This window comes from Carassius auratus, chromosome 3 (genome assembly GCF_003368295.1).
Source record: "Carassius auratus strain Wakin chromosome 3, ASM336829v1, whole genome shotgun sequence".
NCBI lineage: Eukaryota > Metazoa > Chordata > Actinopteri > Cypriniformes > Cyprinidae > Carassius > Carassius auratus.
In genome coordinates, this window is record NC_039245.1 from 28,845,902 (window position 1) to 28,873,706 (window position 27,805).

Genomic DNA, 27,805 nt, shown 5'->3' on the forward strand with positions numbered 1-27,805 from the left:
TCATGTTGATGTTATATAGGACAGGTAACACTGGCGAAGCCGAGTGTCCGGACTGCAGTATACATCTCAGTGGGTGGGAAGTATGAAAGGGTCCCTGTTCAACCTGTCCCTATGTGTCAGAGAGACCCCATGATTTTTATTTTTCTGCACATTTAAAACAGACAGTAAAAGCAGTATGTTTTGTATTTTTTTTCCTGCTTTCACAATTTCCTCAGAGACAGCCCAGTACTCAGTATCAGTGAAAAAGCAGCAATTGCTTGTATCACAGTATACAGGTGCATCTTATAAATTAGAATGTTGTGGAAAATTTATTTATTTCAGTAATTTAACTCAAATTGTGAAACTCGTGTTTTAAATTAATTCAATGCACACAGCACAGACTGAAGTAGTTTAAGTCTTTTATTATTTTAATTGAGATGATTTGGGCTCACATTTAATAAAAACCCACACAATCTCAACAAATAAGAATATGGTGACATGCCAAACAGCTAATCAACTCAAAATTCCAGGTGCTGCAAAGGTTTCCTGAGCCTTCAGAATTGTCTCTCAGTTTGGTTCACTAGGCTACACAATCATGGGGAAGATCTGATCTGAAAGTTGTCCAGAAGACAATCATTGACACTGACACACAAGGAGGGTAAGCCACAAATATTCATTACCAAAGAATCTGGATGTTCACAGAGTGCTGTATCCATGCATGTTAACAGAAAGTTGAGTGGAATAAAAAGCGTGGAAGAAAAAGATGCACAACCCGAGAGAACCACAGCCTTATGAGGATTGTCAAGTAAAATCAATTCAAGAATTTTAGAGAACTTCACAAGGAATACATTGAGACATCAAGAACACCACACACAGATGTATCAAGGAATTTGGGTACAGTTATCGTATTCCTCTTATTAAGCCACTCCTGAACCACAGACAACCCCAGAGGCATCTTACCTGGGCTAAGGAGAAGTCCAAAGTCCTTTTTTCAGATGAGAGCAAGTTTTGTATTTCATTTGGAAACCAAGGTCCTAGTCTGGAGGAAGGGTGGAGAAGCTCATAGCCCACGTTGCTTGAAGTCCAGTGTTAAGTTTCCACAGTCTGTGATGATTTGGGGTTCAGTGTCATCTGCTGGTGTTGGTCCAGTCACTGCACACGATTACCAAGACATTTTGGAGCACTTTATGCTTCCTTCTGCTGACCAGCTTTTTGAAGATGCTGATTTCATTTTCCAGCAGGATTTGGCACCTGTCCACACTGCCAAAAGCACCAGAGGTTGGTTAAATGACCATGGTGTTGGTGTGCTTGACTGGCCAGCAAACTCACCAGACCTGAACCCCAGAGAGAATCTATGAGGTGTTGTCAAGAGGAAGATGAGAAACAAGAGACCAAACAATGCAGATGAGCTGAAGGCCACTGTCAAAGAAACCTGGGCTTTCAGACCACCTCAGCAGTGCCACAAACTGATCACCTCCATGCCACGCTGAACTGAGGCAGTAATTAAAGCAAAAGGAGCCCCTACCAAGTATTGAGTACATTTACAGTAAATGAACATATTTTCCAGAAGTTTTTTTTTTTTTTTGTCTTCTTAAGTAATCTAATTTGTTGAGATAGCGAAATTGTTTTTTTTTTTTTTTTTTATATGTGAGCCAAAATCATCTCAATTAAAAGAACCAAAGACTTAGACTACTTCAGAATGTGTGCACTGAATTTATTTAATACACGTTTCACAATTTGAGTTGAATTACTGAAATAAATGAACTTTTCCACGACCTTCCAATTTATTGAGATGCACCTGTAAATTGTCCAGAACTCAAAGGACATTTACACTACTGGGAAGAGCTGCTGCATCCAGCTCTCTGTTGCAGTCCTTGCTGAAGTTTTAAATCTGCCCTACGCTGGGGGATGAGACAGACAGAGAGGCAAGAAAGAAAGAAATACTCCCTGTGTATCCGCTTTTGTTTGCCGTCGCTGCGGAGACAGTGGTCCAAAAGGCTTGCATTCTCCCACTCTTGGGTGGGTGGAGAATGACAATGAATCAAAGAACTGTGTGTGTGTGTGTCAGTCTGTGTACACAGCTCCTTAGCATTGCCAAACACACATGGCAGAGCAGCAGTCAGTGCCCCGGCGTAAGCGACTGGGCGTAGGGCGTCCCAGCAGGGAGCTTGCTGGAGCTTCAGTGTTGTAATCAGGCGCACTAATTCGATTAGAGGCCAGCTTGTGTACCGCGTGCAGCTCGTGTTCCAGCACACTGGCCCAGCGGGACACCTGGCAAATCTGTGAGCCTCTTTTTTAAATTCATTTCTCAATCTGAGAAATGCTTTGAAATGAAAATAGTTGTATTTGGACATTTTATTGCTCAAATTCAACCCAAATTTGCTTAATTGTTGCTCATTCAGAGTTCACTGACTCTGTTCAAACTTACTGGAGTCCTCAGTTATTTTTTCATTTAAGTTTCATTCAGTTTTCTACGGAGCCCCGCAAATGGCATGCAGGAAAAAATAGTAGGCTAAATAGTAGGCATAAATTATAAAGAATTTTCTTGCATGTCATGTGCGGGGCTCCGTAGTTTTCATCTATGTTTAAAATGTATTTTTAATTTATATCAGCACTGTTAGTCTGTTAATTGCAGTGATCGCAGCATTAAAGCGTCACGCAGAGAGACAGCAAGAAAGTTTTGATATATTACAGTAACACATATTCAATATAAGCAAGATATAACTTATATAAGATATAAGTAACATAAACAGCGATGACATCACTTTTAATAGATTTACAGCGCTAAGCATTTAGGTTGGTTTTCCTTGTGTTTGTTTAAAGGTTATTCATATGCAATGCAATATACACTATTTTATGTGGCTGCTAACGTCTTCTATGTTTTTGCCAGGACGCTGCTATACAGTATGTAGCACGTTTTCCAAGTGGTTACCATGATATTGCTATGTGGTTGCTAACATATTCTTTGTGGATGCCAGGATGTTGCTACATGTGGTTGCTAATGATTTCTTGGTGGTTGACAAGCAGTTCTGGGTAGATTACAGTCTGTTACTGATTAGAAACTACACTGACAAAAACGGTAGTTAGTAACAAGGTCTGGATTACACTTTCTCTGATTACTTTTAGTTTACTTTTGACCTAACTCATTTACCACATGGGGTCATTGTGTAAAATCTGTCAGTGTGACCATTAACTGCCATCAGAGAACAGTGAGCATGCAAATAGGAGGTTGCAAACCTCAGGAAGTCATATTTCAGAATCAAAGTCAAATTAACAGTCTGTAAAAGTGATTGCAAAAGCACATTTAGTACACATATAATTCACAAAACTTAAACTAACTTTACCACACTTAATGCCGTCAGTTTGGCATGTATGTGTGGGATACACTGTAAATTACATTCATTTTTTAATTTTAAAGTCCAAATGCATGGCAATACATGGCTAAATGACCCATTGAGTGATAATTTAAATACTCATTAAAGTTACAATTTTCTGTGTAATCATAGCCACCTGACTAGTGCATGGCGAATGCAATTATGTAAAAACTGGAGGATTGTCTAAATGCATAGACCTTTTGTAGCTCCAGCCCTTTTCAGTTCCGGTTTGTAATTCCACAGCGTGATGGTAAGGTTGTGTGAATTTATAAACGAACTCATAATTTTTTAAATATTCTTACATTTATGAGAAAGCATCAGAAACTTGATGAAGCACATCAAATGTTTGTGGAAAAGCTAAAAAGGAGTTGAGCCTTGCTCACTTGACAGGTTTTATAGTCAAGTCTAAATCACACACATACTTCACAAGCTTTTCAAAGAAGAACCAGAAGTGTATATTATCCCTTTCGAGTCGATTAACGCATATATGCGTTTTGAGTCATTTTCACCTGATAACCCCGAAAAGAACTTAAATTACACTCTCAGTTTTAATCGTACAGATAAGAGCAATACATCAATCGAATCTGTAAAGGGTCTAGTTTTTTTTTGGATACAGACATAATAACAAAAAACCTTTGTGCACTTATAAAATAAAGATAACAAACAAGGTGCGCTGTCTACAGTCTTTGTCTCCGCTGATCGTCATGTACAAACATTTCATTAAAATGAACTGTAACTCAGTGAATACTCAACAAAGAGACATGAGAGAGATATTTATAGAAAGCCTGGAATGTCTACTTTTAAACTAAACAAGTGCTGCCGAAAACAAATATTCTGAGATAAAGTAATCCATATGAAAACAACGCAATGTCTGTTTTTCATATATCCGCTCATTATATCTAATGTGACCACGCCCCCGCGCTGAACGCGCTATTCAGATTCAAACTGAAGCGCGCGGCTTGAATACGCCCACACAGAAGAAAAAGCAGCAAGACTATTCTTCAAGTTTTTTATTTTATTTTACTGTTTGCTTCGCGATGAGAGGACTAAGACATAATTCACCCCAAAAAGATGTGATGTGGTTGAGGATTTGAGAAATGGATTTCCTCAGAAAAAAGAATGAAGCACTTTATTCAGCAGAGATCATAAACAGAGTAAGTCTCTCTTTATTTATTTGTACTAGTTTTCACATAACGTGTAAACATTTTACTAGTTAGACTTTTTCCAAATACTTTTTCCAAACTATAATTCCTGACTAAATGTATAATCAAGTGAAACATTATGAAGTTTCAATAACAATATACAATACTATACCATTCAAAAGCTTGATGTAAATAATATAAAAGTGACAAATAGAGATAACTCTAACAAATGTAAAAAACAATGCAGTTCTTTCGATTTATTCCTCCTAAAAAAACCTGAAAAATATTATCAGCTCTTTTCAACATTAATAATAATAATAATAATAATGATGATGATAATAAATGGGGTTTATTTGGTAGAAAATAAGATTGTTAAAAGGATTTCTGAAGGATTGTGTGACTAGAGAAAGGATGCCAAAAAATTTGAAAGTCAGCTTTGATTGTTCCTAATAAACTGTTTAACTGCTCCCCCAAGTGGATATTAAATTATGTTGTGGGATAATTAAATATATTCTTAATAAACTACAAACATAAAATTATATACTTTTATTTTGTTCTCTTTCTTGTAAGTCCTCCCTCAGAGTGGCACAGTTGAATGAGAGGCTCATTATGCACCTCATTATGCAACTCATTATGCGGGCCTTTGTCTTCTCAGGTGTAAATCACAATGATATTCATGATAGTTGACGCCTACTCGCATATGACTTTTACCAACAAAAAGTGTTTTAGAAAATTTAAATCAATATATTGTTTTCTGTGAGTGAGTAAACAAGATGATTTTCACATCATTCAGAAAGAAAAATTCTAGGCTACAAGCTCCAGTTCTCAACTTTTCCGGCAACCAATTTTATGTATGTGTTTTATTGCCTTATTCAAGTGATTTAACATTTTTAGTTTTTCACTAACCATGCATAACATTTTTTTTCTCAAAAATACAATCATGTACATGCATGGGTTTCACATATTATTATAGCCCAGTTTGTGCTGATTACAGTGATATTAGACTTTACCCATTTAGATATTTATAAGAAACTGAAAAAAGCACAAATGTCAGGGCATGACAAAACTTCTCAAGGCCCCAAAAATACCCTTAGACTCCAGAGGGTTATAATCTAATTACGAGTATTTCGGACTTCCGGTTATGGCGCGTAGCTGGTAGGACGCACGAGGAGAGCTCGCTGCCAAATCTCTGAATAAATCCTTGTAATAGACCCAAACTTATATGTAGCCGATTGAAATAATATTAAAAGATACACGGGACAAAATGCCACCGAAAGCAACCAAGTCTGGACAACAATCGAAGTCACCGACTCAAGTTGAAGGAGATAGCCGAGAGCAGACTAGCAAACATGGCGATGAGGTACAGAGCGCGGCTACAAACGAAGTCATTTTAAGTGCAATTAACTCTTTGAGGGCGGACCTTTCTAAGCAATCTACCGAAATGCTAGATGCTATAAAAAGCATACAATCCGATTTGGTGGCTCAGTCGAAAAGAATAGGGGAAACTGAGGAGAGAATTTCGCAAACCGAGGAAGACGTCACAGCTCTTCAGCATAAAGTTAAACAACTGGAAGGAGTAACTTCATTTTTGCGCAATAAAGTTCAGGATCTGGAAGATCGCGGAAGGCGCTCCAACTTGCGACTGGTGGGCCTACCTGAAAAGGCAGAAGGCTCGGACACATGCGCTTTCCTTGAAAATTGGCTTCCAAACCTTTTAACCGGCACTTTCGACTGTGCGCCGGTTATTGAACGAGCTCACCGGATCGGACAAATTAATCCTAACCGCCCAACAGCTTCGAGACCGATTGTAATGAAATTTCTGAATTACAAAGATAAAGAAAAATCTTTGAGAGCAGCTAGAAGGCTTAAAGAGCTACGGTATGAAGGACAACGAGTCAGCCTGTTCCCGGACCTGTCAACTGAGACACGACAGCGACAGCGACAGTTCGACAGTGTGAAAGCCCAGCTCAGAGACAAGGGAATCCCCTACGGCATGATATATCCGGCCAACCTGATAGTCACGCACGCCGATCGGCGCCACATTTTTAAATCCGTCTCTGAGGTAGAGGACTTTATTCGGTCAGTGCAAGCTACAGGTTGAACGCTGTGATGCAGGAATCGGATGACGAACTTGAACCCTAACGGTGATTCATTTAGGCGAAGGTAATGCCCAAGGAGGTGAATAACGATGTAACGTTATACTATTCTTGAGTCTGATTGTATTATAAGAACTACAGGTCTTTGTGTTAGTTTAAATAGTTCAAAACTGTTTTCTTTTTCTCTTTAATATAAAAAAGTTCAACATGTCCATGTATCAAAATAGGTTGGAAAATTATATAGTTCATCATTGTCCACAGTATAAGTGAAAGTTAAAATGGTTAGATCTCTGGTCCAGTCCAGATAAGTACTTGGCAGCGAGCCCAGTGGGTATATCGTGAATGAAGGCTCGCAAAGTTTGCTCCATACTATGGATCAAACGTCGTTCATGACTGTAAGTTGGTTATTGGGGGGATATATGCATTTTGATAGGGGAATGCATTTGGGGTTGTTCTTTACGTGTTCATTAATGGTTTGTTTAAGTGTATGTGTAATCTTGTGGTGTTTTTTTTTTTTTTTTTTTCTCCTCCATTGCGGCAATATTTACAGGACAAATCAAAGTAATTAATGGCTAATAATTCAGAGATCGAAATTACTAGTTGGAATATAAGAGGGTTGAACAATCTTGTAAAACTTAAACAAATACTGGGTAAACTGAAGCAAATGAAATCGAGCGTTGTTTTCTTACAAGAAACACATCTGATAAAAGATGATATTGGCAAAGTTACTAAGAGATGGCCGGGACAAGTTCATTATGCCTCTTTCACCTCTCGTGCAAGAGGACTTATGATTCTCATTCACAAGTCTATCCCATTTCAATTAAAAGGACAATGTATAGATCCTTCAGGGAGATACATAATTCTTAATGGTACAATTCTAACCACACAAATTAATCTAATAAATTTATATGCACCTAATGAGGACGATCCCAATTTTTATCAAAATTTATTTCTCACCATATCATCATACAGTGGAAACTACGTAATAGGAGGAGACTTCAACTGTGTATTGAATCCATCATATGACCGCTCCTCAGGAATAGGGAATGCTCATCAACAAACCCAAAGGGTTATTGAAAAATATATGGCGGATTTGAATTTGACTGAAATCTGGAGATACCTTAACCCTAACAAAAAAGAATTTTCATGCTTCTCCAGTACCTATAAAACATTTTCTAGAATAGATTATTTTTTAATTTCAAATAACCTAATTTCAAAAGTTGGCAAATGTTATTATGATAGTATTATACTTTCGGACCATGCCCCAATTACAGTATCAATCCAAATTAATAACCTCTCGTTCTCCGCTTTTAGATTCCGATTCCAAGCGAGATGGCTTCAAGATCTCGACTTTGTAAATTTTATGGACACTAAAATAGATCAGTATTTTCTAGTGAATACGAACCAGACAAGTGCCTCTGTGAAATGGGAGGCCTTTAAAGCCTATATAAGAGGGGAGATACTAAGCTATACAAGGCATAAAACCAAATTATATTATACTCAAGTTGGAAACCTAGAAAAGCAAATTAAAGCAATAGAGCAACAACTATTTAATAGATATGATCCTCTGAAACAAAAAGAAATATTAATACTCAAAGCCCAATATAATGAATTAACTAGTAGCAAGATAGTTAAAAATTTAATGTGGTTAAAACAGTCTTATTATGATCAGGGCGAAAAAAACGGGAAACTACTCGCATGGAGAATTAAAAAGATTCAAACGGATAGAACAATTAATGCAATTATAAATGAAAATGGAGAGGATATTGTAGATTCACAAGAAATTAATAATGTTTTAAAGGCATATTATGAGAATCTATACAAATCAGAATACGCAAACTTCTCAGAAAGACAAAATTCCTTTTTGGATAAACTTAATTTCTCTACTTTATCAAATGAGGATAGATGTAAACTGGAGGGAAATTTAAGTATTGAAGAGCTGCAAGAAGCATTACAGTGTATGAATAACGGAAAGGCTCCTGGGCCTGATGGTATACCTGTAGAAATTTATAAAAAATTTGCAGTGAAACTTATGCCCCACTTACTTGATGTATTTAACGAGTCGTTGGGAAAAGGAGTTCTACCACCTTCATTAAGATCTGCAATAATAACTCTTGTATTAAAACCAGGAAAATCTCCCAAGGATATATCATCTTATAGGCCAATATCTTTAATGTCTCGCGACACGAAAATACTCTGCAAAGTGCTGTCTAATAGAATTGAAACACTGGTGCCCAACCTCATCATGAATGACCAAAATGGATTTGTTATTGGAAGACAAGCCTTTCATAACACCCGTAGGGTATTTAATATACTATACAAAAAACAGAATGCCAAAGACCACGCAGTCCTGTCATTGGATGCCGAAAAGACCTTCGACAGAATTGAGTGGGGCTATCTATTTGAAACGCTTAAAAGATTTGGACTGGGAGATGGTTATCTTAAATGGATCAGATTACTTTATACAGAACCTCAAGCAGAAGTAATAACAAATAACCAAATTTCAAAACCATTTAATTTAAGTAGAGGCACACGCCAAGGTTGTCCTTTGTCCCCCCTATTATTTTTATTTGCAGTTGAACCTCTTGCAATGACAATTCGTAATAGTCCGGATGTAAAAGGTATAACAGTAGGAGAAAAGGAACACTGTCTATCTTTGTTTGCAGATGATATTATAGTTTTTCTTTCAAATTTGAAGACTTCTATTCCGACACTTAACAACATACTATCAGAATTTAAAGGTTTTTCAGGTTATAAAATTAACAAAAATAAAAGTGCCCTGCTAATCTTAAATGAAGATGAAAGGATTAATTCTACATATAACAGGCAATTTACTAATACCCCTGAAGGATTTATATATTTAGGTATTAAGATAACTCCTAATATAAAGACGATTATTGCGACTAATTATGACCCAATAGTAAAGAAAATCATAGACTCACTTGAGAGGTGGAAAGCATTACCCATTTCCATTATTGGACGCATAAACATTATAAAGATGTCAGTTCTGCCCAAGATTTTATATCTTTTCCAGTCAATCCCACTTCCGCCACCAACCTCTTTCTTTTCCACACTTTATAAAACCTTTACAAAATTCATATGGAATGATAAACGACCTAGATTACACTTATCCCTTCTCTATCTGCCATATGACCGGGGAGGACTTAGAGTACCAAATATTAAACTTTACTATTGGGCAGCCCAACTTTGTACAGCCATGTACTATTTCAAGAATACGGACACCTCTCCGGCATGGGTTGATCTGGAAAACAGTGAAACAACACACTCTTTACAGACATATCTTTATTCTTCCCCAATAAAAACTCTAAAAAAATATACCAAAAACCCTTTTCTTAGAAATACCATATCTGTATGGTATGAAGCACATAACTTTTTAGAGGAAGGAATTAAATTGTCGGGTCTTTCACCAATTTGGGGTAATTCAGTATTCATACCTGGCAGAAACGATATTGGATTTAAAAACTGGATGCTCAAAGGCATTAGTCAAATTAAAGACTTGTATGAAGAAGGTTCTTTGATGTCCTTTCAGTTATTGGTGAAATACTACGGCCTTCCTCAGAATCACTTCTTTAAATACTTACAGGTTAGGAGCTTTGTGTACTCCCAAATGAAAACGTATACAGAACCTCCACTGTCAACTATTGAAAATTACACTTTAAAGCATTTGAACAGCAGGGGTAACTTATCTTCTTTTTACAATTTACTTCTTGAGGGGTCAAAAGAAAATTCTCTATCTTACCTATCTGCTTGGGAAAATGATCTCCAGGAAAATATTTCGAAAGAAGAATGGGAAGAAGCATGTTTATTTGCCCAAACCCATAGCATCAATACAAGATGCAGACTACTGCAGTATAAATGGCTTTTTAGAACATACATTACCCCAGTAAAGCTAAATAAATTCAATCCAAATATTCCTGACTGTTGTACAAAATGCAGAGAAGAAATAGGTACACTTTATCATTGTATGTGGGAATGTAAAGAGATGCAGAAATTCTGGAAAGAGACTCTTTGTTTGATCTGTCAATTAACAGAAGAAAATGTTCCTCTTGACCCAAAACTGTGTTTATTTCATATGTACCCAAGTACCCTGGTTGTGAATACAAAGAAGCGCAAACTAATAGATTTTAGTTTGCTGCAGGCCAAACGTGTCATTGCATTAAAATGGAAAGAGACTCAAAGACCCTTTTCTAATCAATGGATCAAGGAAATGTCCTCTAATCTTGCTCTGGAAAAACTGACATACATCATCAAAGGGAGGTTAAAAGAGTTTTATAGCATTTGGAATTCCTTTCTACACTTCTGCAACCAAGTAAACCTGACAGGAGAATAGAACTCAAGGAAAATATCAAGGTTAAATAGTAAATTGCTGCTGATATTGTATGTAAATAACTATTCCCTGTAAAAACCTTTTTTTTTTTTTTTTTTTTTTTTTTTTTTTTTATTTATTTATTTTTTATTATTTCTAAGTTTTGTATGCTGTCCTGGAGTCATTTTGTTTTGATGTGATTTTCAGATGGTTGGATGTCTTGTTTTAATGTTGAGAAAACCTAATAAAACATATGGGAAAAAAAAAAAAAAAATTACGAGTATTTCATTTTGGAATCTGATTTTGTAATCCAGATTATATGTAATCAGTTACTATCCAGCTCTGTTGACAATACAATACTACAGTATTTGGTGGTTAAGGTGTTCTAGGTGGTCCCCAGGATATTATACTGTATATTTATGATAATAGTTACGTTTTTTTAAAGAGTTCATTATTACGATTAAAAAAGCGATTAGTATTAAATTGACTTTTTATTGCTTCCTTTAATGGAATGTATTGCTATTATATTTCTTTTTTAATCATTCAAAAGTGATAAAATCATCATTCTTTTTATGTGTAAGAGCAGAAATCCGCAAATTTCTGAAAAAGAAAAGAAGCTCAACAACACATTTTGAGTCAGTTTTCGGCTCGCTGTCGTCTCTCGCCGTGAAGAAGTGAGATCAGGTCAAGAGCGAGACCCGGAGCAGGATTCTCACGCCGGCCGAGCTCAGATAGCTCATGAGCACCGAACACATCCGCCTTTCTTCTGGCACCTTCTCTGTGGCTGGGATGATGAACAGCGCCCCCTCCTCCTCCTCTCTGGGCCGCACTACCCTCCGCACACATCTCTTGTTATTTGGATGGTGAAGCGGGCTCTGGCCCAGAGAAACACAGGCCATGAATGGTGGACCTGTGGAAGTGCGTTCTCTCAATTTGGGTGCAATTTGCTCATAGCCCCCTCCACTGCTCAACTGGGGCATTCCTTTCAGCGATGGGGGCGATCCTTGCCTCCCTCTCTAAAGAGAGTGCTCACATTCAAGAGCGAAAAAAAAAGAGTGCTAGGAAAGAAAGAGCACTTCCTGTGTCATTTTCACACAATGCTGTAATGGCATATTTCTTAAACATGACGTGCCACTGGTTCACGGGTTACTGGCCGCAGGGTGTGTGTGAGTGTGTGTGTTTCATGTCTCGCCGTTACACACCGGGTCTAATGTGTAATAGAGGTGGGGTTTTTCTCCCTCTGGGCATCCTCCCCGTGTGAAACCACTTCACGTCAAGTACAGATTAGCTCGCAATCTGCGAGTCTGATGATAGTTAAAATGGTGTGACCCGGGGGGGGGGAGCTCTTAACAGTTTTGTTAGCAGTTACCACATGGGCTGGACGTTAACCTCTGATGCAGGACTTTTTCATTTGTGCCATAGTTGTGGATATTTAGTGAACTGTGTTCAAAAGTTAACCAGAAATAAAAGATTATTCATATTCATATTAATACAAATTATCATGTTTATTGGAAATGTAAGAGGGTATGGGCTCAAATATATGTTATAAATATATGTTAATTAAAACAATAAAATGTACATAAAAAATAAAGAATTAAATTTAATGAATTAAACTGGATTGAATTAAAAATGAAATTGACATTAGTTAAATAAAAATGTTATAAAAGGTAAAGAGAGAGAGAGAGAGAGAGAGAGAGAGAGAGAGAGAGAGAGAGAGAGAGAGAGAGAGAGAGAGAGAGAGAGAGAGAGAGAAAGAGAGAGAGAATAACAAAAAAAAGAACTTCAGGAAAAGTCTCCATGTGTTTTCCACTTGATCTCATTACTGTCTAGAAACAAGTTATTAAAGAGATTTCAGAGATTTTAAAGAGATTTTCTTTTTTCTTCTTCTATGTGTGGTAGTCAGATTTACTTAATAAAAAAAAAAGCTTGAATTTTTCAGGAGATGGAAGGAAAGTGTTTCTATGGCAGCTTACATTGTGGTTCGAAAGAGAAGTAATTTAATAATTCAATAATAATTTCAATTAAGAAAAGTATAATAAAAAGAATAATAATTACTAAGCAACAAAATGAACATAGAAATAATGATAAATATAAAAAAATACATATGAATAATATATATAAAATCATTTATTGATTATCATTTTTATTTTATTTTTAATGTTATTCTTTATAATTAGAAAAATTTGGTAACATTTGCAAAAATTGTATTTCATTTTACTTCATGTATATATTAGGGCTGTCAAAAATAGCGCGTTAACGGCATTAATTAGTTGTTTGTCTTAATTACGTCAATTTTTTTAACGCATTTCACGCATGCGCAGTGTGACAAATTATTCAGGTTAGGAAAGTCTCGTCGATCTCTGAATTCTCAAGATAGTAAAAAACAGCGGCGAGCGCCGCGACGAAAACACCGAAGAAGCTTAAAGGGACACTGAGTAGGAATTACTCCCATCTAGTGGTGAAATTGTATTTTGCATTCAAACTAATTTTGCTCTCCAGCGCCTCGCTTTTTCAAATGCGCGTTGCATCTACGGTAGGCGATATGTACCAAAAAGCTTTGACAGGATGTCTTCTAATAGCACTTCGTCGAGTTTTCCTTCAGGTGAACAGGTGTGTTATTTCAAACAAACAGCAACATGACAACTAACAAACGAATGTTACAGTATGAATTACTGACTGTGGAAAACATGAAATATTGTAATTAGTAGTTATGTCTTCTTTATTCGTTATATTTTCTGAATAATGTGCATTGTTAGATATAAAAAAAATATTGTAATATAGATTGTAACACTGACTTACCTGTCGAGAAGAAAACTGGCCACTTCAGCGTCTCTTTTGAAATCTTTATCAAGCATTAGCTCTTTCCACCTAGAAAAAGCTTCACCGACATTAACTCTTGTTTTCTGTAATCTACGGTCACGTTTCCTTTTACGTTCTATTTTTGACTGTTTTGGCGACTATGTTTTCTTCTCCTGTGGCGCGGCATATGTATGGTCCATAATAAGAATTCAATCCAGACTTTTAAACCCGCCGGTGCAGTTTCAAGCGCCTCTCACTGCTCTGCACCTGCGTTTCTGGCTCTGACCGAAAACGCGCTGTGGAAACGCGTTGGCTTAGTAATTTTTGTCCCTCTCTGCTATTATAGTTTTGCAAGATGGCGGAACTACATGGAAGCCTCCGTCGACCTACACATCCCATGTATATAAAGATAATCAATTCTTCATTTATGAGGATTAGTTTAAACATTGGCATAGGTATTTGTACACCATTGAGGGCATATTTATGAATAAAAATATTGATTTTAGATAATAAAATACCTAAAAAGTTACTTATTGTCCCTTTAAGGTTTTACCCCAGTTACTCTCAAATACATTCATGCCAAGCTCGATAAACAGAGATGACTTTGGTAGTTGATACTGTGATACTGGTAGTTTGGTACTGTTATAGCAGTGATCCTCAAATCTGGCTCGCGAGCTTCATGCAGAGTTTAGCGCAGACTCCAATTAAACACACCTGCCTGTGATTTACTAATGATCCTAAAGACACTGATTAGCAGTGTTTGATTAGGCTTAGAGCTAAACTTCGCAGGAAAGTGGATCTCGCGAGCCAGATTTGAGGATCAGCGAAAATTACAGCTGTTTGGGAAAGCATATGCATTTTTACTTGGTTTTACTGGCGCTTGAAGCCTTCAGAACGTGAAAATATCGATCCTAAAGTGTTGTGGCAGAGCAAATGAACACCTCCCAAAAACAAGAGTGCTGCTTATGTGATTGTGGCGCATGTTTGTGTTTCTGAGTTCATTCTTTCAAGTTTCTCTATCCATAATTTCATAGATATGTGGCTATATTTAACCACTGGTTCACCTAAAACTCTTACATTATCTGTAGTTAAATGGCATGGTTTGATATAGTGCTCAGGTAAATTTGATCTAAGTAAATGTTAAACTTTTGAAATTCAGAAAAAAAGAACCACATGATGAAACAATACATGAAAATTATGTATCTGTGTCCTGTTATTTATCTTTTGGTATGCATTTAAGAAAAAAAATGGTTAGGATTCAGGTGTAGTGGCAAATAGTGATTAATCATGATTAATCCACTGAAAATGCTGATTAATTTGATTAAAAATTGTAATCATTTGACAGCCCTAGTATATATATATATATATATATATATATATATATATATATATATATATATATATATATATATATATACACACACATACACAAACATACTATATATGGGGTCTAAAATATAATAGTATTTCAAATCTGAATTAAAAGCATCCTCATTTTTCTGTTTTCTGCTCCAGCATCTTTTAATCTGACCGTTTGTCTCCACAGCTGTCCAGGTTCACGTGCTGAAAGGAGATAAGACGGGCGAGTGGTGGAAATTCACCATCAACATCATATCTGTCTATAAGCAGCGTGGACATCGCATTCGCAGAGGAGACCAGCTCCTGTGGATCCGTGCCAAAGACGTGGCCTGCAAGTGTCCCAAAATTAAACCCGGGAGGAAGTACCTGCTGATGGGGTCTGACAGCGAGGACTCGCGCGGTCAGAGCGGCGTGGTGGCAGACAAGGGCAGCCTGCTCATCCCGTGGAAGGACCTGTGGGCCCGTCGGCTCAGGAAATTTCAGCAACGTGTCAAGAGGGGCAAGTGTTAGAAAACAAAAAAACATGGAGGAAAAAACAGAGAGATTGAAGAACCGGAGAGAAGGAAAGAAAAATAATGAGCCGAGCAACGTTGGAGCAGATGGATTGACGATTGATCAGAGCTGTGGTGAAGGACAACCAGATGTGCAGTTTTGCCTTCCGTTGTTTAGCGTGTTTTTTTTCCCCCATCAAGATTTTATTTTTTCATATCTTCAATTTTGCAGAATTTGCACCTACTATTAAGCATACATATGTAGAGTGGTTTATGTGTGATCCTTTCTGGTGTCTCTTTATAAAGGATAAAAAAAAGAAAAAGATAAAAGCTACTGAGTCAGTTTATCTATGTGAATGTTTTCCTGAAGAAGAAGTGTGTTGGCGGTCGTCATTTCTACGAACTTACAGTGGGGTCCAAACGTCTGCGACACTTTGAAAGTCTGGATCTAAAACAGAAAATTGTAGAATTTTGAAAATTCCAGATGACCTGTGGTGCAGCTTTTTTTTTAAATGAAACATTTAGTTTTTAATTTGAAAAATGCTTAATAAAAGCCTTTCATTAACGCTCTCAGTCTTTTGGGCCCTATTGTACAGGCAGCATTTGCATATGTGTGATTATGATAGAATCATAAAACAAGATCTGTCAAGCCAATACTTGCCAAAATGACACAAAGCATCCTTTATGTTCCTTCCTCTCAGATAGAAAATCTGTTGACAATACCTCACCGTTGCTGATCAGAAGAATCTGATTGGTTCAAAATGGCATGACATCATAATGTTTATTTGGTGCGAAAAGCTATGCCGACTTTTGGCTTTTGATACTAACTGTGGTGATCTTTAAAGTGTGAAGTCTACCCTCTGTTCCATAACTAGTTGTAGTCTGAGTTGAGTTATAAATATAGATTATTATTTTTAACCACTTCATGATTTTTGAGTTGAAAAAAAAAGTGTATTTTTCACTGTGAATGAGAAGTTCACTTAAAACAGGTCACTATTATATTTAGTGTAATCTTGTTTTATTTCTAAAAAATTTCCCAGATGCAGTAATAATCAAAATTAAGAGTGAAAAAAAGCCTGAAATCTCCTAGAGTTTGGTAAAATTGTAACGCTCTAGATTGTAAATTTGCGACGTCCTGTATGTCATTGCTAAGGTTTAGTGATAAAGTGATGGAGGATATAAGAAAAATAAACAATGTACACAAGCCTGAATGGTCTATATTTACCAGTGTATGCAAACATAAGTTTACACCCACTAATATAAATCAGCTAAAATGGCTCTTATTATCCAGAGAAACAAACAATGTTCTGTGTTATCACTTATGGTGTCCCTTTCTTTCTTCTGGTACTTCACTAAGGTGATATGCTCTACTGTTTTTGTACAGTTGTTGTTATTGTTTTATGATATTTAGTAGATTATATTCAAATGCAATTAACCATTTTTTTATGCCATGAACATGATATTCTGAAAATAAGAATTTTTTTTTTGTTGTTGTTATTTACATGAGTTGATAGTGTAGTGAGATTGTTGTACTATGTCTGTGTGACAGGATAATGAACACACACACACACACACACACACACACACAGTTTAACGTGCAGTCACTGTCCAGCTCTGAAACTCTGACAGTGTCTATGAACTGAAAGTCAATGATTATGGTTTATTAAAACTCACAGTTGTGTGGAGACACCCCTGACCTCACAAGTAGACTTTGACCAGTTTTCCAGACATTTTGGAAAATGACTTTGAACACATATATACTTTTTTTTTTTTTTTTTTTTTTTTTTTTTTGATGAAGGCATTTACAATGATGATTTACTGTGTACATTGCAAAAGCTGTGTATTGTCCCGTAATGCATACTAATATATTATAATTGTCATAAATGAACATATTTAATGATACATGAATCACATGGCTATGTGTTTATTTCTGGTCCCAAATATGATCTTTATTTTGATGATTTATTTATATTATTCATCATTGAATTTTAAAGTTATTACTATGTATTATATAAATTGTATTATTATTATTTTTTATTAACATTTCTTAATTGAAAATCATAACATTTAAAAGGATGCATAATGTTACCCTGTTTTATCATGGCCAGAAAGAGATGAGGGATTCATACTAATTCAACAGTCAAACAAACTAAATAACTAGCAATGCTTGATCAGAAAATACAGATTCTGAATAATAATCAAAAATTATACATTTAACCATGCCATAAGCCAGAATAGTAAGCCAAGTTAAACAACCAAATAACATCAACAGTCGTACGGATGGAGGGCCTGTTTAATGCCAAGCAAAGAGTTAGTGTTGACAATAAATGTCACATGCAAGTAAAATAGAGTCCTGTCTTTGCGTCAAACCCCAGCAGCAGATGTGATAAGCTGCAGCATCATTTACTTTGGCTCTCTAGACCTCAGTAAAGACAAGGGCTTCAACATGTAAACGTCAGGGCGTGTGTTTTTTAGATTATAAATAACCTAGTGATATGTCACACAGGTAAAGCACAGCACTGGTAACAGGGTGGCCACCCGGGAGCTCTCACTGAAAACCAAGCAATTTATAAGCTCACCTCCATCAGAAATCTTCCACATGGAGGAACCAAAACACTATGGCCGAGTTGCCTTTACTCCATCCATATGAGCAATAACGCAGGTGTATAAAAGTGCAAATGTATTGAGCCGAAAATGCCAAAAGCCAAAATGGTGAAAGTACTATATGAGAATAGACCACTAAAGAACGCTTGCCAGTATCAGGACAAGCAATATCAGAGGAGACAGTGACATTTTAATCATATGACTAAATGGAAAGTGTAAATAAATCCAGTGATTTAGGGTGATATTCTCTGGGAAGTACTCCCCGGCTTGCTCTCAAAACATTTATCTGAGACACACGTCTCTGTTAACAGCCATCAGGCACCGCCTAAAACAATGGCTTCCGGGAAAGTGTGTGGAGGGCCGGAAAGTTCAAGTTCAGATCACACCAAGACAGGACAAGTACCAAATGTTCTCTGAGCATCAGGGGGATAGTTGCACCTCAGCCATGACACTGCAGGATGGATTAATGCTGTTTGTCAGGGTTCCTCAGACTCCGCTTCTGAAGGAAATGACTCCATAAGAAACCTCGTTTAACTCCTTGAGATCAGTCAACATTGCTCATTTGGATCACTTTCATTCCTGTAAGGCTGAAGGAGAAATGTTTAATTTAGTGTTTGCCATCTGTACCCCCCCCCCCCCACCTCAGACAAAGTTGGGTTCTCTTTGAGTCCTAAGGGGCTCCTGGGACCCCGATCTGCAGTATTATCCCTCTGTAAACCTCTCATGCAGGGTTTCTTTTTTTAATTTAGCTAGTCTTTCTTACATGCATGTACAGGTTATCTATAACTTGCTATTTAACACTCACAAAGTACAGAGGAAAATGAAGATATTACATTACATCAAATAATAGTTAAATATAATATAAAAATACTATTTAATATTACATTTCTTTTTCTTCTCATTACTATTAAGGGTGTGTGATCTGATCAAAATCTAGTCAAATTACTTCATGATAACAAATATCACAACATACAGTAGTTACTTTTGACATTTCAGATGTATGTTTATTACAATAGGACAAATACAATAAAAGAAAGACACCAAATACATTTACAGTGCTTCAGTCTTTTAAGACACAGTCTATTTAACAGTCATAAGAAATTTGATGTAAAAAAATAAAACATTGCATAGTCTTCAGAGGTTTTTAGCCAAGAGCAGTGAGTTATACTATATTTTTCTATTGTTGTTTTATTAATATTATTAATAATATTATTAATATTTCTTAATATTGATGACAGGCAGCAGCATGTATATTAGACTGCTGCCACTTTAAGATTTATTGCACGGATCTAATATATTGACATATCCAATTTCTTTCCCATCTCTTTAAAACAGTGAGTTCACTGAATCAATAACTGCTGTAATCGAATCAGTCGGATTCACAACTTAACATTCAGTGCAACTTCTGAGCCACTTCACTCTGTTAATTGAAAATAATCGACTCAACAGAAAGATTCATTGGCCAAAGGGACATCGCTAGCAGGCTTCGGAGCAGGTTGTGGTTCCTTCAAAACAAGGATGCCAAGTTTTTAGTAAAAAGTCACATAGTACATTTTGGAAAGTTTCCCAAAACGAAAATATGGATACAGCATACAGATACTTGACAAAATGTGCTTATAATTACAGTAACAGAGCAAAAATGCTGTGCTGTCAACAGACTGATGTACTGTTTACGAGAGAATTCAACATTGTCATAGTATAAACTAAACCACTTCTTCCTTTCAATGATTTCTTTATATGGCACAAAAGATTTGTATGCAAATGCATGCAGTAGGGTAATCTGGGATGTTTAACATCTTCAGTCTATCATCATTTCTATTGACTTCATTGTTATTTTTTCAGTAATGTCCCAGATTACCCTAATTTGCCCCAGCACACAGACAGAAGCAGGCCAGCAGCCCTCATTAAACCTCACACAAACATCACGTACGGTCCGCAAGGCTGTTTTTGGTGTCTTGTCTCGTGAGCATCAGGGTCCACTGTTGCCAGTTTGGAAACAAAGCGATTACACGCTGAGCATGTGCACTTGCCAGTTCTCCTTCTCCCACCGCTCTAATTCTCCCTGTCTGTCTCTCGCTCGCTCTTCTCTCACATGGTTTTCACAGAATGGCCCAAAGCCCTTGAGAACTGCTCCATGAGAAACAAATGCCCAGGCGCCTTAATGGAGTCCAAATCAGAGCGGGATTCAAAGAGGTGCTCGATATCAAGCGCTTCACCCAGTCACACACACACACACACACACACCTCAACACAAAATGGGGGCCCAAGTGTTTGACACCTACGCCCTTGGCATTTCTGTCTGTCTGTCCTTTTCCCTTATTCCTTTCACTCATTCTCTCCATTTCCCCCTCTCTTTCAGCGCTAATTTCTGGCTTACGAGACACGGGCACAAAGCCGCCTCTTATGTGCATTAGAGTGGCTGGGATTCCTCACCACACACAGGAATGTGAGGTTGGGTTGCTTTTATCTCATTAACATTTCCATACAGGATTAAGGCACTTGGCCCTCAGGACCTGCTGTATGTTATATATGTCAGCCATTCTCTGGGATACATAGGTACGCTCTCGCAGACTGCAAGTAAACAACCAAAAAGACAATTTGCTAATGCTCAAGCACTTTTAATTTTCATTCACACACTTTCAAGAAAGGGCAAAGGCAGGTGTGAACATGATGCTCTTGTTCGGCTGGTGGGACAACAACTAAGTGTGCTCTTCACATTCCAGGGCATAACAAACAATTTTAAGTAAAAAAAAAAAAAAAATTAGGGAAGAATACATTTTTTCTATGTAATCAGCACTTGATCAGAAGCATGATTTGGATGTTCAATTAGATTCCTTTGTAACAATTTTCTTTATATATACTGACCTGATCTGTATGTTGGCATGGTACATTAAATTACTACGGTAAACAGGCTTAATTATGAGATTTCACAGATATGAAAAAAAGTATCATAGAGAGATATGAATTCAACATTAATAGAAATAAAAATGCAATTGTAAATGTCACTTAGAAATTGCTATATTACATTTCACAATCAATTGGCAAGTAACACACTGATTTGAGTGTGAAAATTTGAAGTAGAAATGTACTCTCATAATCCTTTTTATTCAACCTAATCAAAAAAAAACAACAACAACAACAAATAAACGCATTTTAGTCTGAGGCAGAAAAGGGAAAACATGCATGTTTCTGACCATGAAAAAAATTCACTACTATGCTTCAAAAATAAAAAAATGTAAATCAGTATTTTGTCTTGTTTCTTAGTAAAAACAAAAAACTAAAACAAACAAACAAACAAAAACAAAAACGATATAAATAAAATAACTTGTGAAGCAAATAAAAAAATAGCCATTATAACATTATAATATAGTTTTCATATCTTTTCTTTTTTTAATTGAAGTGGTTTATTATTATTATAATTATTATTATTTAATATTAGAATACAGAAAACAGAGAATACAGTAAATCTAACACAATTTAGTTAAGTTTATGCTTAAAACAACCCAAGACTCTCGTAGTCTCTAGTTATGATTTATGTCCATCCTTCATCTGATTTGTCATCCACTTTGCAAAAATAGTTCAATGTCTTTCCTCAACAAGCCTTAGCATCTAACTTGTCATTCATGACTATAGCACAATAACACTAGTGAGGGATCTTCTCTGAAAGATCTTCCCCTGACAAAAGCTAACCAATCAAACTACGCATTACTGAAGTGCAGCACAGGTCCGTAGATGATAAAAACATTAATGCACTGATTCATCAGCACATTCAAGAACATCAGACTGGAATATTTCAAGAGTGATTACTGTGAAAAATAATGTCCACTGTCAAGCGAGGTTGGATTAACAGCCCGATGGGAATACAGGGAGAAAGAGAAGTCTAAAGAAAGCGTGGACAGAAATACAACAGCACGGTGAGAGCATGGAATTTTCCATCCTTCACAAGCAATCCCTACTGACCCCCGTTTCAGCAGAATACATGAATATTCTCAAGTATTGGCACAGGCCCGCGGCACTCACCAGCCGAACAAAGTACTCAGTGACTTTGACGTCTGGGATCTTCAAATAAACCCCAGCTGGGAGCCATGGGGACAGCGAAGAGGAATTAACTGCTATATTAGCTGACCTTCATCCTGTTGTTTCTCCAAACTTGCCTGGTGGGGGCCCCTCGCTCCAACGTAACCAGGGTCTCCCAACTTAACAATGTGGGCATTTCCCTTCATGGCGGTACACAAGACTGTGAGGTTTACTGTGCAAACAAGACCCAGTTCTGCCAAAGGATTTCACTCCGACATTCCTACACCACTCTTTCACTTTCTTCACCTCTGCCAGTGCTTCTGGAAGATGGAGGGAGTGCAACTCGAGACGAAACCTGGCTTGTTGCTCGTGAATTCATTTTGGTCAACTCTGAGGGCGAGTCATATACTGTAGCTTCTTTTCACCTGACGCTGGCCATCACATCAAAACTCACGCTATTTTCAGAGTAGGACTGACATCTAGAAATATCAACACCAGAGACCTCTGTAAAAACCGCCATCAGAAGTTCAGTTACAGATTGCAGAACAAATTCAGAAAGACATCCAACGCCTCCTCATATATTTATCATTATCAACCTCAAAGCATTTGGAAACACATACAAACCCGTTAGCATTAACACAGACCTGGATATGGTTTAAGAAACAAAGCAATAAAATCAATTTAAAAGTGCCTAAATGATCGAATATGTTTTTTTAATGTACTGTAGTCTACTCTTCATCTTTACTAATATTGTTTACTTACTACAGTTTCTGTTTTCCATTGTCTTCAGCTAACCCACAATTGAATTAGCAATACGCATGTAGCGTAACTCATCATGCCAGCCAGTGAAGTACAATGAAACACTGAGAGGGCTAGTAATAGTTCCCATCTGGCCTTGTCTCCGTTTTTTCTCTGTCAGCATAACGGTGGAAAGACTCTGATACACATGAAAAGGAGGTGAGGTCTCTGCTAGCTGACAGTTAGCAGAGTGCTAGCATGAAGGACTCGGCTGCACTCAAATCCCTTGTCATCTCCATTTGTTTCTTGATAAATATCATGAAGATGCTATTCAATACTGTTTTCAATATTGAATATTGAAGTCGCTAGTCCTGGGGGTCAGTTGCATAAACATTGCTACTATGATGATACTGTGTCTTAAGAACTATTATTTATTTTTTGGACATTGATCCAGGAACATGTTCTACTTGCTAAAATCAGGGTAAGAGCCAGGATGCATGAAAACATGATCATATGACACCTGTGTGAAAAGTTTCTCGCCCCGTCTTTGCCAGAATTTGTCTAGCCCTTATTATGATCGTCAGGGATGAATTTAAACATTTTAAATGTAAAATTCCAACATTAAAACACTAAAAGATGCTTTGGATAAGCTCACCAGAGAAATGCCTCAAATGTCAATGTAAAACTATGTAACTAGCTACTACTCTGTGTTTTTAAAAAATGATTTGCCTTCAAATATTTGGCATGATTTGCCAAAGCGTGTACTTGTAAATTGTGTAAAAAAGAGTCAGGCATTGATCACTGCAAGCCAGAAAGTGGAAACCTTTTATTTTATCCCAATTCTGCTTAAAAGATCCCAGACTTTCAGGATTTGATGTCAAGCCTGAACTAGGATCTAAAACAAAGTGTTAAGACACGTTTGATGGAGAGATGGTGACTGCACTGAAGAACATAAAAGTCTGATGGATTATGCTCCAGTACCTTACAACAAAAGTACATGAGGCACAAGGAACATTAATTCCTGTAAAAAGAATCACAAATCCAGGCTTTACATTACAGTCACAAAGCCTCTCTCTCTCACACACACACACACACACACACACACACACACACACACACACACACATTCATATATATATATATATATATATATATATATATATATATATATATATATATATATATATATATATATATATATATATATATATATATATATATATATATATATATATATGTATGTATATATATATATATATATGTATATGATTTACTGGGAAACTTCACCCATGGTTTTTAGCCCACTGTTATATAATCAAATATGGAAATTCAAATCACTAATACTTAATATCTTCACTCTAGGAAGCCCTCTAATCGTTCAAGCTGCATATTCTATCTAGACGCTCCAACAGCTGTTAGATTACAAATGTTAAAACTGTTGGCCTGCACTTAGAAAATAAATCATTTTTTTTATTCTAGTCCATTAAGTCAGAAATCATTATCAGGAACTATTTTTCAGAGGGAGGATAAAGGTTAGAGAGATTAATCCGAGTCAAAGAAGAAGCCTTCAGCCAAGAAACGGTATCTTCCAATCCCCATCCCAGCCAAGATCTGACTCATCCACAGGATCACATTTACAGAACCCAATACACAACTGACTTGCTATAGAGATCACACAGTAATGAAAGATTTGTGTGTATCCATTGACTTCCATAGTATTTTTTCCCTCCATGCTGTGGAAGTCAGTGGCTTCTGGCAACTGTTTGGTTACCAACATTCTTCAAAATATCTTCTTCGTGTTTTACAGATGAAAGAAACTCATAAGGGTTTGGAACAACATGTGGGTGTGCAAATTATATATATACAAAATTATTTTGGGGTGAACTATTCCTTTAACATTTGTCCTACTGTTGTTTAATCTGGCATTTTTTTTTCTACGTAGTGTGCAGGTCTTTTTTTCTTGATAATACAAATTTTATATACATTAATGCAAACATTAATTTAGAATTTTAGAAGTTTAGGTTAAGTAAAATTTAAAACATAAACATAAGAAATTAATACTTCTATTCAAAAAGGACACAAACTGATCAAAAGTGACAGTAAATACATGAATAGTGTTACAATATCTATTACTGATTCTGATTCTTTCCTGTGTATCTCTTCTAGCTGCTTTAACACAATATCTAATGTATAAAGTGCTTTTGAAATAGACATGACAAAAAATTTGTGTTTAAAATAAATGCTGTTCTTTTTATCTCTTTATTCATATCCTTAAGAAAATGTATCACAGTTTCCACTAAAATATTAAGCACCTTTATTAATAATTGAGTATCAGTAAGAATTGAGCAGCAAATAAACATGTTAGAATGATTTCTGAAATGTGACACAAAGAAGACGGGAGTAATGATGCTGAAAACTCAGCTTTGCATCACAGAAATAAATTACGTTTTTTAATAAAATCGAAAGCAGTTATTTTCAATTCTAATAAGATTTTAACATATTACTGTTTTATTTTTGATCAGATGTATGCGGCCTTGGTGAACGATTTCAAACTTTAACCAGGAATTGATATATGGCATGTGACTCTGCGTTATATCAGGCACTACAGTATTATTACACTTCAAACATGCATGTGTGCAACATTAAACCTATTTTTCTCTCCCTCTCGCTTCCTGTCTCTACTGAGGGACAGTGGTGTGAGAGAAGGAGACCCCCTCTCCTCTCAGCATCTGGTCTTCAGAAGTGTCTGTGCACACATGGACCCATTAGTTCCACTTCTGGCTGGACCTGAACCTAATCCTGTCCTGCTTGCTCCCTCTCTTCAAAATCTTCAAGGGCCCGTGGGGGCCACCCAAGAGACCCATAACCACAGCAGCACCAGAACAAATACCTCAGTCCTTACGTACAACCTCACAACTCCAGGTGATTCTGTCCCTGAAACCCCACTTCAAAGCATTGCGTGTCCACAATATTACGTCTCAACTGACCTTGAGGAGAGCAGGAGGGGGGAAAAGAGGAATGACAAGTGAGGGAATGAGTGGGAGAAGATGGTGAGGTGTTAAAACAGGAAACGGGATGCTAGCGAGAGGAAGGTTGAATGTGAGGGTATGACCGGGAACGAGTCCAGGATCTGCTGACCTTACCGTAAGCAAGTACTTCATCCATCAGTCACTTCACCGACAAATACCTCACTTTACACCAGTAAATTACACTATTCCTTAGAGAGAGTTCAAAATAGAGGAGCATTCTCTAGTGTCTCTAATGTATTCTTGTATTTATAGAGTTTAGTTTAATGACATGAGCTACATAAAGCAGTGGTTTTTAAATGGTGGGTCATAACCCAAAAATCTGATAATAATATTCTGAAAATCATGCTGAAGAAAAATGATAAAAAATAAAATAAAATAAATAATTGCTACTAATTGTGTATATGACAAAATAATTAGGATTTTTTTAGCTTCTAAAATAGTGGAGGATATGCTTTCCATATATTAAATTGTTAACATCAAAGGCCGTGTGTCCAAGTATTCAACTGTCACCAAAGACAAAAGTCTAAATAAGGCAGATGCCAACAGGCAAAGTTCACAGGAAATGTTGTCATCGTAAAGAAAACGGCATAATAAAAAGGAAAATATGACCTAGACTACATTATGTTACTTGATAAACTCTGCTTTTTATTGATCACATTGTGTTTAATGCTATGAATTATTATATAGAGAATAAAACAATATTAAAAAAACAATATATATATATATATATATATATATATATATATATATATATATATATATATATATATATATATATATATATAATTTAATTTAATTAATATGAAATTATTATAAGTAAATATTTTATAATTTGCCACTAATGTTCAGTGTAATATTGAGTCTTACTGCAAAACCAGTTGAAAATGACTAGCATTGAAGAACAATTGCAAAAAATAACATTTTAAATTACATTACAGGAAAGAAATATATATTTTAACATTTAAATAATATTTCACAATAATACCTTTTTTTTTTTTTTTTACTGATTTGGATCAAATAATTGCAGCCTTGGTGTGACTTTTAGAAACGTTACAAGATCATAATTATTAAAAATCTTTACCTGGTACTCTGTTTAATATGAAACAGTATTAGTACAAATTAAACATGCATGTGTCGACATTTAACATATACTCTCACTAGGGTTATCATAGTAAAATAAAATAAAATAAAATTTGACAATATAACTTGTTGTTTTATTTCTTTCTGATTTGTTTCTTTTTCTTTTTTTACTTTTTAGTTACTTTCTATTCAATTGAAATATGTCCTTATGTCCTTGAGTTAGAAAAGCTTGAGTTCATGTTTTGTTCAAAACGTCATTTCACAGAACACCTTATTTCATCAATCTCCTCACCATCACATTTCTAAACATGATTTATAATGTGAGCTTTTAAAATCTTTGCCACTTCTACAACTTAACCCCCCCCCCCCCCCACGCAATTACAGCTCATTCTGATTCCACACTGCCATACCCCATTTCATGTCTCTATATGGCTAAATGTATATGTATCCTTCTCATACAGTTCAATATTTAGATACATTGAATCTTTCTGAGAGTTAAAGCTCATTCTCAAGAAAATATGAGAGCATTTAAGCTAAACCCACTAAATGTTTACAAGTAGTTTGCTTAAATGTAACAATTTACTTGCTTTGTAAATATGAGGTTTATACAAATTCCCCAAAAACCAGTAAGGAATTTTGTTCTCATAACTTCTGTTAATACAATATTAAGAGGACATGCTGTCAAGCGTCATAAAGCGCTTTCATGGTGATACCCTTTAAGGAATCATGGGAAATTCAAAACTCCCTTTCAACAATATCATAACAACACA

At 36.2% G+C, this 27,805-nt stretch overlaps 1 protein-coding gene across 1 annotated transcript in view; it reads left to right on the forward strand.

The window, feature by feature from the left end:
• LOC113053406 (netrin-1-like) overlaps positions 1–17,412 on the forward strand; it is a 60,029-nt gene extending 42,617 nt beyond the window's left edge. The window contains exon 7 of the mRNA XM_026218400.1: positions 15,264–17,412. Within this exon, the coding sequence (XP_026074185.1) occupies positions 15,264–15,586 (323 nt within the window). The 3' untranslated portion in view covers positions 15,587–17,412. The remainder of the gene's footprint in view (positions 1–15,263) is intronic.
• Positions 17,413–27,805: the final 10,393 nt, after the last annotated feature.